Source organism: Gallus gallus, chromosome 2 (assembly GCF_016699485.2).
Source record: "Gallus gallus isolate bGalGal1 chromosome 2, bGalGal1.mat.broiler.GRCg7b, whole genome shotgun sequence".
Classification (NCBI taxonomy): Eukaryota; Metazoa; Chordata; class Aves; order Galliformes; family Phasianidae; genus Gallus; species Gallus gallus.
In genome coordinates this window covers 126,592,899-126,606,958 of record NC_052533.1, presented here as the reverse complement: position 1 = coordinate 126,606,958, position 14,060 = coordinate 126,592,899, and the positions used below count along the sequence as shown (strand labels likewise).

The 14,060-nt window shown below is 40.5% G+C and overlaps 1 protein-coding gene across 4 annotated transcripts in view; it reads right to left on the bottom strand.

Moving 5' to 3' along the window:
* Positions 1 to 14,060, bottom strand: part of CPQ (carboxypeptidase Q) — a 163,765-nt gene that overhangs the window by 131,199 nt on the left and 18,506 nt on the right. For all 4 annotated transcript variants that reach the window (XM_025147113.3, XM_046920523.1, XM_046920516.1 and 1 more), the window contains 2 exons: positions 11,914 to 12,365; positions 352 to 559 (listed from right to left, as the gene is read on the bottom strand). In XM_025147113.3, coding sequence (XP_025002881.2) covers positions 352 to 559; positions 11,914 to 12,340 — 635 coding nt within the window. In that variant the 5' untranslated portion in view covers positions 12,341 to 12,365. The remainder of the gene's footprint in view (positions 1 to 351; positions 560 to 11,913; positions 12,366 to 14,060) is intronic.

Sequence of the window (14,060 nt, the reverse complement as noted above, 5' to 3'; positions counted from 1 at the left end):
AGAGTTATCACACACAGTCTGATACACGTTGTCACCACAGACACTTGATTTTGGTTACCCCAGAATATTCACAGTAGCCTTGAGAATACAGGGAGTTCTTTAAAAATAAATTTAAAAGAAATTACTGATATTTTGTTACTGAAATTGTATAACAAAAAATGAAAACATTTTGAAAGAAAGACAAAGCAAAAGGGAAAAGAACTATCGTGCAGCCAACGGTTTCAAAACTTTACACCCACTCATAACTGGCAACATTGAAGTTGGAATAAACAAAAATGCCCACCCAAAAATGACACGTGAAGTAAAGGCTGGGATGTGAGAAGCGGGGAGAAGAGGAAAAAAAATGCTTACCTATCAATAGAAAAAGAAGCGACGGATCTAATGAGGGATGCCACTGCTCCAACCTTAGCAGCTTCCACTGCTCCCAGTGATCTGTACCGCACAGTTTCACCGTAACTGATGAAAGGTTGGTTGTAGACAACGATCTTCCCCTTGGCCTCTTGAGCTCTTCTGTGCAGCTCATCAAAAGAGGATACCACTATGACTTCCGCTGTAATTCCTGAAAGAAAGCATTACAGTGGTTTTACGGTTTTCTTACGACTCTCCAAAAGCCAGTTTTAACAGACAGAAAAACACGGGTTGTACAGAACACACGAAAGCAGACCCAATTCCTTACTGGCCAAGAAAGACTACGTAAAAAGCTTCAATGGGGCCTGGTATTGAACAGCTGTAACAGCGCCCTAAACCAACTAGACGCAGTACCACACTTGAAGGGCATGAGGGAGACATGGAAGGAATTCTGTTCTCTAAATGCTTTAATGCCTCACTGCAATCACTAACGCTATGAAAACATTTGCAAAAGCTGCCTATGGGATTAATAAGAAAGATGGAATTGTTTTGATATGTTGCTAACCAACTTAGCTTAGCATCAGACACATGAAAGCACATATTTATAGACTAAAACACAAGATTATTAAATCCATAAATGAAATTAAAGCTTTACGGCATTAAAAAAAATGTTGCAGCACGTCTATAAATTAAAACACAAAACAAAACAGAAAAAAACCACCTTCATATTTAATTGAGCAAAATACCACAGTTCTACTGAACTCTTTTTGGGAGCTCTCCCAGGTGCCCGTGTTTCCCAGCTTTGATACAGGAACACAGGCAGGTACTTCTGGAAAACTATTCACACAGGCTAAATTACATCCCACCCAGCTGTTTGTTTTTAATACTTGGGATAATCTTAAACGGCTACATTATCTTGTTCAGGGGGGAAAGAAAAGGAATTTTTATATAAACAGCTTTTTCCAGAGCCAGAGAATGCTTCTATCTTGTCAGAACATTAATTAGGGAGCTGTATTTCACTCCATTTAAAAAGTGATTCATTAAAATTACCACTGTGTTTAAAATCTGATTCTGTTGATTGATTACAGAGATAAGGAGAAATTCCTGAACAATGTAGGCTAGGACTTTTCTTCCAAATATAGAATGGATGCCTGAGATTTTAGTGTTGCACATTTCACCTCAAAGCCATCAGTGGAAACTGAAACTAAAAACAAGGGTCTGGTAAGGAGTAGGGATTTGCTGAAGAAGTCAAACTGTCAGATTTGAGAAAGGAAATGCTCCTCCTTGGAAGCCTCTCCTTTTTTCTTTAAATATAAGTTTTAGAGAGCTTTTAGCCTTGTATTTAGAGCTGTAATACATGAAAAGGTTTGATAAAAATACAGGAACGTCACCTTTCCTAGGATCTATATCCAGGCTCATAGCTTCTTTAAGATCAAATGATGGTACACTTCAAAACCTTACAGAAACCGTTTCACACAGAAAGTCTGGTCTTCTTAAGAGTGCCCCACTAAGAGGGCAGGAGACATCAACTGCTGCAGGAAAGGCCAGTGGATTTTAGCTACAGGACTAACCTAGTGCGAGAGGTGTAAAAATTTTAACCAAATAACTATTCAGATTCTTAGCTTTACAAAAGGAGGCACCGAGAGCCAAAGCAGAGGATCACCTTCAAATTCTACTTAGTTGTTGCTGGCAGGTAGGCGAGAGTGCTAACAGACTCTAGCTGTGTCTACTGAACTGGAGGTCCCAACATCTACTAAGGAGCATCCCTCTGACAGGATCGTTCTGCAGATGGAACCATGCCATTGGAAATAAAGCCAGCTATCTGCAAAATCTCATTTTCTACAAGAAAACTCAAGGTCTCAACAGGCTAATGCTGCAATCTGTGTCTTATACTAGCTCCCATTGCAGCTGAGTTGCTCATCCCAGTGCTCCACTTGGGTCATGCAGCATGGCACTGGGAGGAAAGACACTGCATTGCAGCCTGTTCAGCAAGGGAAGCAGGGAGTGTAAGTGGTGTTGGCACTGCTTTACTGCATTAATGAGCAAACACCCAGTCTGGACGGTTTTTAAAGAATGCCACAGGCAGCTAACAACTATCTATAATACCTAGGAAGTGTCAGGGACCATCATGTTTACCGCCCTGCCCTGCAGGCAGGCATCAGGAGTTCATGTAGGGTGCTTTTGGGGAGTTAAAGTCAAGGATAAGAGCTGCGACCTTCAGCCCACAGTCTCTGCTTCTCAGTGTTCCCAAAGCAGCTAAATAAAGCTGTCCTTTGACAAAATAAAACAAAGGTTCTCTCTGAAAGTTTAACTTAAATGACAGCATGTTATATGTAAAGCATCAATTATAGTGCTTTCCATAACAAAACAAAGTTCACTGGTGTAACTTCTGACTAATCCAATGTCTCATTTGCATGTTAGCATCATTTGATTCCATTTCAGTCTCATCTATTAAAGCAACAAGAACAATGTTTAGTTTAAATAAATATGTGAACACACATAAAACCCCCTAAGACTTTCAGTGCAAAGGCAGAAAAGAAACAAAAAGCCCAACAGTTTCTCTTAAAGGAGAATGAATTGCTCCTTTTAAAAAAGAGAAGGGTCTCACCTCACCAAGCTTTAAACCAAACCAACCAAGCTCTCCTTCCATCTCCCACCACTCCAGTGCCCCACAGCTCTGCTCCCCATCTCTAATACTCTTCTATCCCTTCCTTACTACTGTCATTACCTGATCCAGAGCTTGGCTGTGTGTTATTGAACAGAAGCATTCAGAAAACCTATTTAAGGAGAGAGCTGAACTGCCTGCTTACTTAGGCAAAATACAGAGATTATAACCTGCACAGTCCAAGAGATGAAAGACATTTGGGAGTTAGCTAAGTAAACTGCATGAAGCCTAGAAGACAGAACTCTGAACACGACAAATTTGGCTGACAGCATGAAGCTGAAGCCTACTTAGTTCTCACCGTGTGAAAGATTGTACTTGTTGGGTTGGCCAATGAGCAGAAGAATGTGCATAGTGCTACGGATCTCCTTTCATTTCTCGTATTCACCAGCAAACTGCACCCTGCCATTTCTGAGAACTGAGGTACAGGAAAAATGTTAATGACAGGAACTAGCAATGAACTGAAGTACTACAGTCTTCTGTACACAGAAGTGTATGTTTCTATCTGAACACTTGGCTAAGCCACAACGTTGGTCACGCTGCCAATCGAAATAAATGGCACTGCATGCATTAGCAAGGTCTGAAATTCTTCACAGGCAGGAGGAAGGTGAGATGGATTACAGTTACTCTTGATTAGCTACAGAAAGTCCAATCATATGTATTTTAAAAAGCACCCATAAATCAGCTGTCTGTATTGCTGCCATACATCAGAAGCCTCATTTCTTGGCATGAACAGTTCTATCAGGACAGCCATCTCCCAGCACCTGCTTACCTGCCAGCAATGATGCTAGAATTAGATTAATTCTAAGGGAATTCCCCCAAGAGGCAATTTATTCTCTTCAAGATTAAATGCACCAAATAGTTGAGAAATTTTAGTACCTGGAGTTATGCATCTGTCTGTATTAGTAACAGGTTTCAAAGAAGAGCAAGAAAAAAGGTAAAATCCACCCTATAATCATGTTTCAGGAATTGATGAATTCCTATCGGAACAACTCAATGGAAACCTCATACAGAATACTGCTGACATTCTTGGCCACACCAGGGCAAAACATGGCAAGATTTTAATGCATCGAGCATCATGAATTTCTGAGACTTGAGAATCTCAGTTTTTTATTTACTACCATCCTACAATTCTTAAATGCATACAAATTTGACCCAGTTAGTTACTATCAGATTCTGTATTAAATAAAGAATTTAGAGAAGTCAGAAAGAAGTATCATATGCATACTGTTTAATCTTACTGGATAGTAAATAGCAGATTACTCAATTAAGGCCTATCTTGATGTCTTTTTTTCCCCCCCAGTCTCATTTTTGTCATCCAGGTGAACAGAAACAGTCCTTTGGGAACCTAGTTACAAATACCATTGCAGTTGTCATTCAACATATTTTTTAATAACAGCAAGTGAACCACTGATCCCGACATACTTCCATACTTCATTAATTCACACTGCATGTGAATAAGAATTCCAAGTTCTCTTACATGTCATACAGTGGAACCGTGATGCTGCTGATCAATATTACTAGCATTGCCATTGCCAAGTAAATACCCTGATGGACAGGGCAATTTTTGCTTAAAACAATTAAAATACATTATTTCCAGGTCTAGACACAACAAATTTGGATAAGACACCGATCAAATCTTCACTGAACGTCCCTGTGTGTTATGCATTAAAAATAAGTAAACAAATACTGCCTAAAATCCCTTACACAAAAACACAAAACACTTCCAGTTGCTCTGATAATGGTCGAGACGTTTAACCTGGCAAAGAATGCATCTGAAATACATCCCAGCCCCTGAAGCCATGGCAGCAGGAGGGACAAAGGGCTGCCTCCACTGTCACCAGAACCATCATGACACCAAGACCAGGAAATCACGTTGCTTCTTCATGGTAGGAAGAAGACAAAGAAAGAATGGGAGCAGCAGCACATCACGAGAACAGCATGTGAACCCTCTCTGATGACAGCAGCTCTACCCCACACAGCAGTGTCACCACACTGCTGATGCCTTTGTTTCTTGTCCACTGCCCCTTTTCTTCACCTCATCCCACTCACAGTTCCTGCTGAAGGAACCAGGAACCTGCTGCATCAAGGTATGTTGAACTCCAGGCTTATTTTACCTACTAGAAGTCTCAGGCTTTTGTGATTGGCTGATTGAGTTATACTTCTGGAGTTGGAGGGGAAACTGTTGGGAGAGAAGAAAAGTTTTTTGGTAGAAGAGTGAAAAGGCAAATTTAGTGTTGAAAAATAAACTGGGTAAGGGCCTTGCTAAGATATACTATCAAGGCTTAGCAACCTCTACATTCAGCCCAGAAAACATTTTTTCCTCTCAACTATATCTTACCTTTTCAATGTTTGACCTTTATCTTAAGGTCTGAGGTCTTTTTTTCTTCCTGTTTATGCCACACCAACCACAACAGGACCGTGCTCCAGACCGCTTTGTTTCGTGCTTTACTAAAAGAAAGAACTGACTCTCTCTTTTGTGTGCATTTGCCAGAGCACAGAAGGAGCAAAGCAAAAACCTCCGCTTTGGTGCATTTTCTAAAGTAAACAAAAGTAAAACTATCCTGCAGTGGCACTCCATGTACGGCGTACTTAACTTCACTGTATTAAATGCCTAGGAGAAGACTTTCTTGGATTCCTGAGAAAAGCAAAGGCTTACACAAAGTTATCATTTAGCAAGGGGGCCTGTGCCAAATGCTTTCCAATGGAACAGCTTTCAATGAAGAATTAACTCGTATATGCAATTCTATAATTGTAAGCTATGAATAAGAGCTAGCATCCATCACATACGTACATATTTTTACAAGCATGTTGTTTTTGAGCTTTCTCCAGGAAGTAGCTCAGCTTGCCCCAAAAGTTCCATATTATTCAACAAGATTTTCAGAAAAACAAACCCAAATTCTGGGTCCACTCATCAAACTTTGGCGTCTGACTAAAGCAAATGAAAGATTCACATCACCACGTTTTTTTCCTCCCTCAAAAGCTATTAGCACTGACTGAAAACTTAAAATACTCTTAACACCAAGCAACATCTTTGCTCCATCAACGCATATTGATGTGTCGAAAACAACTGTAATATGAAGAAAAGAGGAAATATTTTAAGGCATACTGTGAAATGAAGAGGAGGTTTATTATCAGGAAATATTATTTTGTAAGATATGAATATGCTTTTGGAAAATGTGATCTCACCTACTCTGTGGAACAGAAAATAGAATTACTTCACAAAACTAAAATTACATGGGAGAGTTATCCAAAAGGATGAGGCTCTTCAGTTCTGTTGCACAGCACAGAGACTAAATATATTACTCAGTTCTTTAAGAAGACAGAGAGAAAAATAAACAGTATATAATAGTTACATCTTCAACAAATATGACTTACAATTGCCAGTAAGTACTGCATCTTACCACAGCAGCTTGGTTTCAGTAACATGTAGCTTACTGTGCAGCAGTAAATCCTGCAGCAAGAGGGCCATATTTGACGCCCAGCACAACACCCTGGGAGACAGTGGAGTGGGGCAGCGGATGCACAGAGTACTGTTACAGCAGCACTGCAGCAGCTGCTGCTTCCAGGACAGCCCTGAAAAGGACACGGGTTTGCTATGCAGCTTGCAGGGAGAGTCATGCAGGACCCAGAAAAACCAGCTGCTGAACATGCCCAGGTCCAAGCCAGGAAGAAGCACTGAGAGCAACCCTTCCCTTATAAGAGAGAGAAGATGCCGGTCATTGCAGGCTGTTTCCTGGGAAGAAGTGGCAGCACCCTCCTGTACATGCACTTCCCATGCATTCAGAAAACCATACACCACCAGTGTAAGGCAGGAGCATCAGCCTGTGCTTCCCAGCTGCCAGGAAGGCACCTTTAAGTTCAGTGACACCATAAAGAGTCATGAACTGAAGATTGATTTTTCTGCTGCTACTAGTCTGTATAGTCCACACGCGTATCAGTTAAAGCAGAGACTGGAACCCACGTTCCTTCCAGACAGCATGCTCACCCCAAACCACAGAGCTACTCCCACTCTCTTAGTCTTCAAAATGCCACCGGTCTAACTTCTGTTTCAGATGCCAGGCTGCTGAACACCACAGCACCGAAAGTCCTTAATGGATAAGAGCTTCTACATTCCAAGAAAAACAGCAGCGTTATTATCACAGTGTTGCTCTAAGTAATAAGTAAAAAAAGCAATCCAGGCATCCAAGACTTAGTCTCATGGTCTGAAAATATGAATCAGTTGCACCATACGCACTGAAAAATGAGGATCCACTGGAGGTGGAAGGAGAGCTTTGTCTTGCACTTTTCTCACAAGCTTCAGACTGCCTCCATCCTGAGCTCACATCAGCGAATCTTTGATCACGATGGCTACCCAAGCCCCTTCCTTCTCCTTGGAGATCAGTGGTCACCTAAGATTCTGGCAAACTCAGGGGTAATTCCTCTGTTACACATTAGAATTGCCTTTTTTGCTGGCCTTCTGTTAATCCAGTTGAATTTCCTAATCCATTTCACCACTGAGAACTGAAACAAGAGGGTCAGCACTGGGGGAAGATACGTCAGACAAGACTGAGGCCAGATCGCTACTTTCAGCAGCATCCCTGGCTTGAAAAGACTGAGCCTACGTCAACTACACACTCTTTCAACAGCTTCATGACACATTATCATCCTTATTTTATAAATAACAGTCTGGAATTAAATTCTTATTACGTAAGTGGCAAAACTCCCACTACCTTCTGTAAGAGCAAGACTGGACCAAATGTTGTTGATAGTTAAACAAAAAATCCCACAACTCTAACAAACAAACTAGGCAGAAGTCTGCCAATGTGTCATTTTTACATTCACCTAATTTGTAGTTTCACTGCTACAAACAGTACAGAGAAACCAGAGGATGTTCCTTGCTAGGAGAAGCATTTAGGGCAGGATGCGTTCTGGAGTTTATTCTCCTTGTCAGTAGTTCTTTAAAATGAAATGTCAGGGTCAGACAACCATAAGGAGAAATAAAATGCATTTTAAAACGCATGAAGAAAATATGATTTCTTTGATACTTTATGGTCAAGCATCTGCTGAACTACTATTTTTCCTCAATTATGGGATACTCAAAGCAACAATTATATTTGTTTTCCTCAGAATTTTGAGGATATAATCAGCACTACCAGAAATCAACACAACCTCTCTCTATATATTTGTATATTTTGCCAATGCTGAAACGCTGGAAACAAGACAAGGACACTGACTAAATATGGTAAACCTCCAGTTTCTCAGCCCCCTAAACTGAGCACTTTCTAACGTTCAATCCTGTTTGTAAACTAGGAATGCATTTCTTTGAGGTGGTAACCATTTTCAGTCTCTGCTGACTTCTAGAAATCCAGGTCACTCCACATTTAATGTTTCTCTTCTCCCCAACACTATGATAAGCATGAAAGTTCCTCCCTCACTGTAACAAGATCAAAGGAAGAAAAAACGTTCTCTTTGACCCAACATCTTCAAATCCTGGGATACAATAAAAGGGAACAGGGCTTTTTTTTTTTTTCTCTTGAATAAAAATTATAATCTTTCCTGCCCTGCCCTTTTTTGTTGTGCAAATCAGACTGAGTCTGGGAATTCGACATCTTGGCACACTGCCCAGTCCTGAAAAAGAAGACATAGAAACATGGGTTTTATCCATGAGATCGCAAGGTACCAAGAAGCATCCTGCACAACAGAACTGTCTCAGCCTCCAGCAAGAGAAGCAGCTCTGTGCCAAACTCATATCTGGGCCAAAGTGGGTAAATCCAGGCAAATACAAGAAATGGACAAAGTTCTGTCCATGTCCCATATGGTTTTCAGTCCCAAAGGCATGGGTCAGATAGAACACCAGCAGGAAGTAAAACACCCTTTCTACCCAGAAGTACAAGGCAAAAATACTACTACTATTGAGGGCTTCTTGATTCTTTTTCCAAGTGTTGTGGATTTTTTTCCACACATTTGCAGCATACACTGAAATGGAAAGTGAGCAAACTTAGCACGTGCTCTGGCTATTTGGTCACTCTTAGGAAAGATAGGCTTGAATTTCCAGAGACAGAAGGGAAAATGAACCCTCTCTTTCCAACATCCGAAGCCAGGTTTCTAACCACTATTACGGTACTGCCATTTCAATAAAGAGCCCTTCAGACAGCTAGCTCTGGGAGCAGAGCTCCAGGAAGAACCTGATGGGCACACAGGGACTGTGGAGTCCAGTATGAAACACTCAAAACACATGAAGAGAAGCAGCTTTTAAACCTTCTGTCAGTGTTTCCTACTTTCTTAGCTCATCAACTCTCATGACTGGTGGCATGCAAAGGAACAGGAGGAATAGAGAACATGGCTGAGAGGATGCAAAAGCAAGAAACAGCCTCTCGTGCCTACCATTGGGCAGGGGGAGTCATCCCCTCTTACCTTCACACTGACTCTGAAGGACAGAGTTCAGCAGTGCTGTGCTCTGAGTGCCAACAGGGATCAGCAGTGCCAAGGAAGGGCTCTGTCAAGGCTTTACAGACAGCATTTTGAGCACTGAGATGTCTGAAACATACCCCTGTGGGAATACAGTGATTTAAACTCACAACAATCACTAAGCTAACACCTAACACCTTTGGGATCACCTGTACAGTTCCCAGAGCATAGGCAGTAATGGCCAGACCAAAGAGCAGCCATCTTACAGCTAATGCTCAGTGTCCCTCTGGCACAATCAAGCGTGGCTGATCTGCACGACCTCACTCTGTACAGCAACAGCAATCCTATGCCAGCAGAATCAGCATTAAACATCTTGTATCAAGTTGCATTATTTTGATTACAAGATGACTCACGTTCCCACAGCTTCTTGGCTAAAACAAGAGAAATCAGATATTCCCCGACTGAAGGAAATGGTTCAAATATTTTAAATGCACTGTATGGCAGCCTTCTATCCCTGTTTCTCAAGAAGAGGGCAGAGTGACAACTGCTGATTGATGCAGAAGGATCTGGGAATAAATTCCTCAGAAGCAATGAAGCAGTGGTGCTAAAAAGCTTAAATATGTGATTTTCATGCCATGTTCAAGATGAGGTGCGCTTAGGGCCTACCTGAGCAGCACACCTCCCAGCTCCCAGAGACCAGGGGCTTCCCTTGGCCTTTCTGTCAGTTTGTGGCCACTCAGCCCTCAGAGCAGGAGCCAAGGGCTTACAGGGGGCTGGTGAGCCTGCAGGCATGGAATCGTGCCACAGCTCTCACACAGAGAGATGAGGGCTGAAAAAATCTCAAGAGCCACAAACAATAGGGTAGGTTTTAAGTGAAAAATCAGTAATTTCCTCAAGAGGATTCCACCACACGTAAGAAGCTGTCTGCTCTTCGGAAGAGAGTTGATTACCATCCAGCTTTCTCACACCAATATGTACACCTCTTCAGAAATGTGGCCAATCTTGAAGGAAAGAAAAAAGGTGAGGAAGAAAGATGATGCTGTATTTCTAGCTCCTGACAGTAGAAACCAGCACTGAAAACAATCTATAAGCATCTTATTGTACTGATGATTGAAGACAAAACAAGAAGAATCCAGTTAGCCACTGCGAGCATTGTTAAAATGTGTAAAATCCACATCTTTCTAAATGGGGAAAAAAAAAAAAGGCAAACTCAGGTGAGTGCAAATGAGTCCAGTCCTAACACTAAAACACCATTTTAATTTTAGTTTGCTTTTTAGGAAGCCTGGAATAGGAGTGCAGTGGATATAAAGTAAGCTGTAGGTTTAACCTTTGCTGCAAATATTCTACTGAAGCACTAAGCTTCACTCATAAGATACACAGATATTAATAATGGTTTTAGTTGTTTTGCATTTTAGGCAATTTACTTCAGTAAGGCAGAAATACCACCAACAAAACTTACAGCAGTGGTTTCTCAGAGCAATTAAGATTTATTCCAAACATACCTTAAATGTAGCCATTTCATTTTGCCGTATTTTGTAGGACTACGCATTTTTTTTCTAAACAAAAAAGCTTATCAGTATCATTTGTTTCATTTCAAACAGAAAGCTTGCTATCGGAAAAAAAAAATGTAGAATTTGTAAGAAAATTATGAGTATAATGCTACCTTTTATGTCCTAGATGTATTTCCTCATAAAGAAACATGATAGCATTTGAAGCTGTCTAGGAGTAAGTCTATTATTATTTATGCAGAGCAGCCAAAGAGGAAGGTTCTACACAGCAATCCTGAGAAAGCTCCACACTCACATGTACAAAAAGACAGGCTTATAAAATGGTTCATTAGCAAGCAAGATAATGTCTGGGGCCTGAAAAAGACTGCTTTTTGCTGAGCCGTAAAGATCATTCTTTTTACTGAAGTAGCACATCATGTATGATCTACTAAAAGGCAGCACACCTTTCAGCAGCAGGTGCCAAAAACTTATCCATGCAAGCCTGAGACAGCAAGTGGAAAAGAGGAGGAGGAGGTGGTGAGAAGGAAGGACAAACAGATACCAATTGCCATGCTTAGCTTGGCAGGGCGGAGCATGGCAAGAAGAGCAGAAATCACTTGTCAGCTCAGCACCCCACCTAGAAGGGTTTTCTCGGCCTTCCCCCTCAACCCCCCCAAATTCTCCTCATTCAAAAAAAAGAACAGCCAAATAAGCCCCTATCACAAGACCAAACTGCCCACTACCCTCAGCAGAGGAGCAGAATGTTTGCAAACAAGTTTTCATGTCAAAGAAAAAGGTGTGGATTTAAAGGAGGGTCAGGGATCAACTGGTATTTTACCGGTCTATTCAACCATACTGAACCAAATCAAACCACACCACAACCACGTCAGACATAGAAGTACTGGTAAATTAGCATCTTGTCCTGCAGAACCATGCTAGCAGGAATTAAACTTTAGTTTGTCCATTGAGAGAAAATACTGTTAGAGGTATGATACAGTTTGGTGTTAAAAAAAAAAAAAGCATTACCTTCCGGAGGAGTTGCAACACTGCTCCCAAGTCCCAGAATAGCAATGCTGTGATTCCTTGGTTCCAGCATCATGGCAAACTCTTCTCCTCTTTCCCAGTGAGGCACTTTCACAGGCTCCAGGTGCACATTCTCCAGCCCGTCTTTCTGCAGGGCATTGTACATATACTTGATGGCTGCATCTAGATTTGCTGAACCACTTAGTCTAGGTCCTATGGTATCAGCAAAAACAGCTAATCTTTCATAAGATCTGTTCTGAGCTTTTCCATAAACAGCAAGATCGATAATAGCTTTAGCAACATCATAATAGCCAGCTATCTCATTTCTGATGCCTTCAAATGCTTTTGGGTAATTGCCATCTCTGCTCAAAGACCTGCCAGCATATCGTGGCAATAAGTTCATGAAAAATATTAAGAACAGGTATTTCATTCTTTCTCTCTTCTCCACAGATGGCCTGTTGGAAGAGAAAAAAAAGAATATTAAAAAAAAAAAAACATACAGTTATCAGCAATAGTCTCTCTTGTTATTTGGATTGGCAGACAAACCAAAATGGAGAGTAATCATTTTATCATGAAAATGCTTTGATCAGAACTGTCAGGAAAGCAAAATCAACTTGAGGACACAATTATTGAAAACAAATGAAAAAGATACTCAGACAACTGGACACAACCTTTGTTGTGGTCTTCAGAAATGCTTGTGGAATGCAGCATCTCTTTAAACAATCAGATCCTTCACTGAATAAAAACCCTGAGCTGTTCCCATCCAATAGGAGCCCCGTAATTCCCTTCTGCTAGAAGAAGAATTTGCCAGAAGTGCTGAATTCAATGTCTTCACACAAAACATCTGGACAAAAATATTTCTTAAACCATTCATGAATAAAACTGCTTCTTAATCTCTATCTTCATAACCAGGAAAGCACCTTCTCTCATGCTAGAAATACGTCAGAGAAATTTAGGTCCAATGAGCCCACAAAGAAAGTATGAACTTCTCCACTGCACAAACATGTGATTACCAGAGAAACCAAATGTTTTGTTAACAGGTTTATCAGTTAAGGAGTGACTTCCTACAGCAGCACTGCAGAGAGGTGCAGTGCCAGAGGTGCTGATTCTGGGTTGAGTACTACAGTAAGCTTCTTTAACTTCGTAGTATATCCCTTTGATCTTTAAAAGTTCTCATTTTTAAGACTGGTTGAACCTGTAGAACAAACGGGTTGTCTATATGCTATTAACTGAACTGACAAAGAAGCCTCTGAAATCAGCTGGAGTAGTTGCAAAGCTCTTTTATAGAACAGAAAGTGTTGAGTATCCAAATGAAAAATAGAAAGGTCTTCATTGATACACGCAAAAGGTAATATAATCGCTTCATTTTCCTCTGAAATTAAATTAGGCTGAAATCTGAATAAATATTAGTCTTTAACACTAAACACCCACAAACTAGCACTAAAAAATAAGGCTCTTAAATCAGCCCTATCCCTGCAGCTATGAAGAGACTTGAAAAATAGTGACGTGACAATTGCTAGTAGGCCAAAAAGATTTTGATCCATCACTCCTGCCATTCTCACGGGCTTTCAAAGACACACTTTTTCAAAACAAATGGAATTTGCCCCAAAATATAGTAAAACTAAAGCCTAACATTAACCTCTATTCTACAGAAGATGTTTTACTTGGAAACAATTTCTCTACAAACAACAAATGACTAATTAGTTGGATAACATGGATAAAATACAGGTAAATCAAATCTGTACAGCACAAGCATAACCAAAAGCTTTTATCATTAGATTTCCAAGTTATCCCTATTTGTATTTATTTAGTACTTCTTAAGAGTTATACTCTTCATTTTATAATCATTGACCTTAGGAATTATGGTAATACACTCATTTAGTGGTATTGATTCCTAATGTGATGGGCATACAGAGAACTGGTAGAAAAGTAGGTGGGAGGCTGTGAGTGCAGAAGGATATACACATGTATTTGCATATACTATATCCACATATGATACCCATCGTATACAAAAAAAAAAGTGAATTTTTAGAGCACTGCACACAATAGGACCTTTAACTTAAGAGTATAAATTCACAGTCATTTCGTGGAGTAGGCAAGTTTCACAATAGCCAAGTAACTTTATAAATCAAACTGGCAGAAGGAACCAG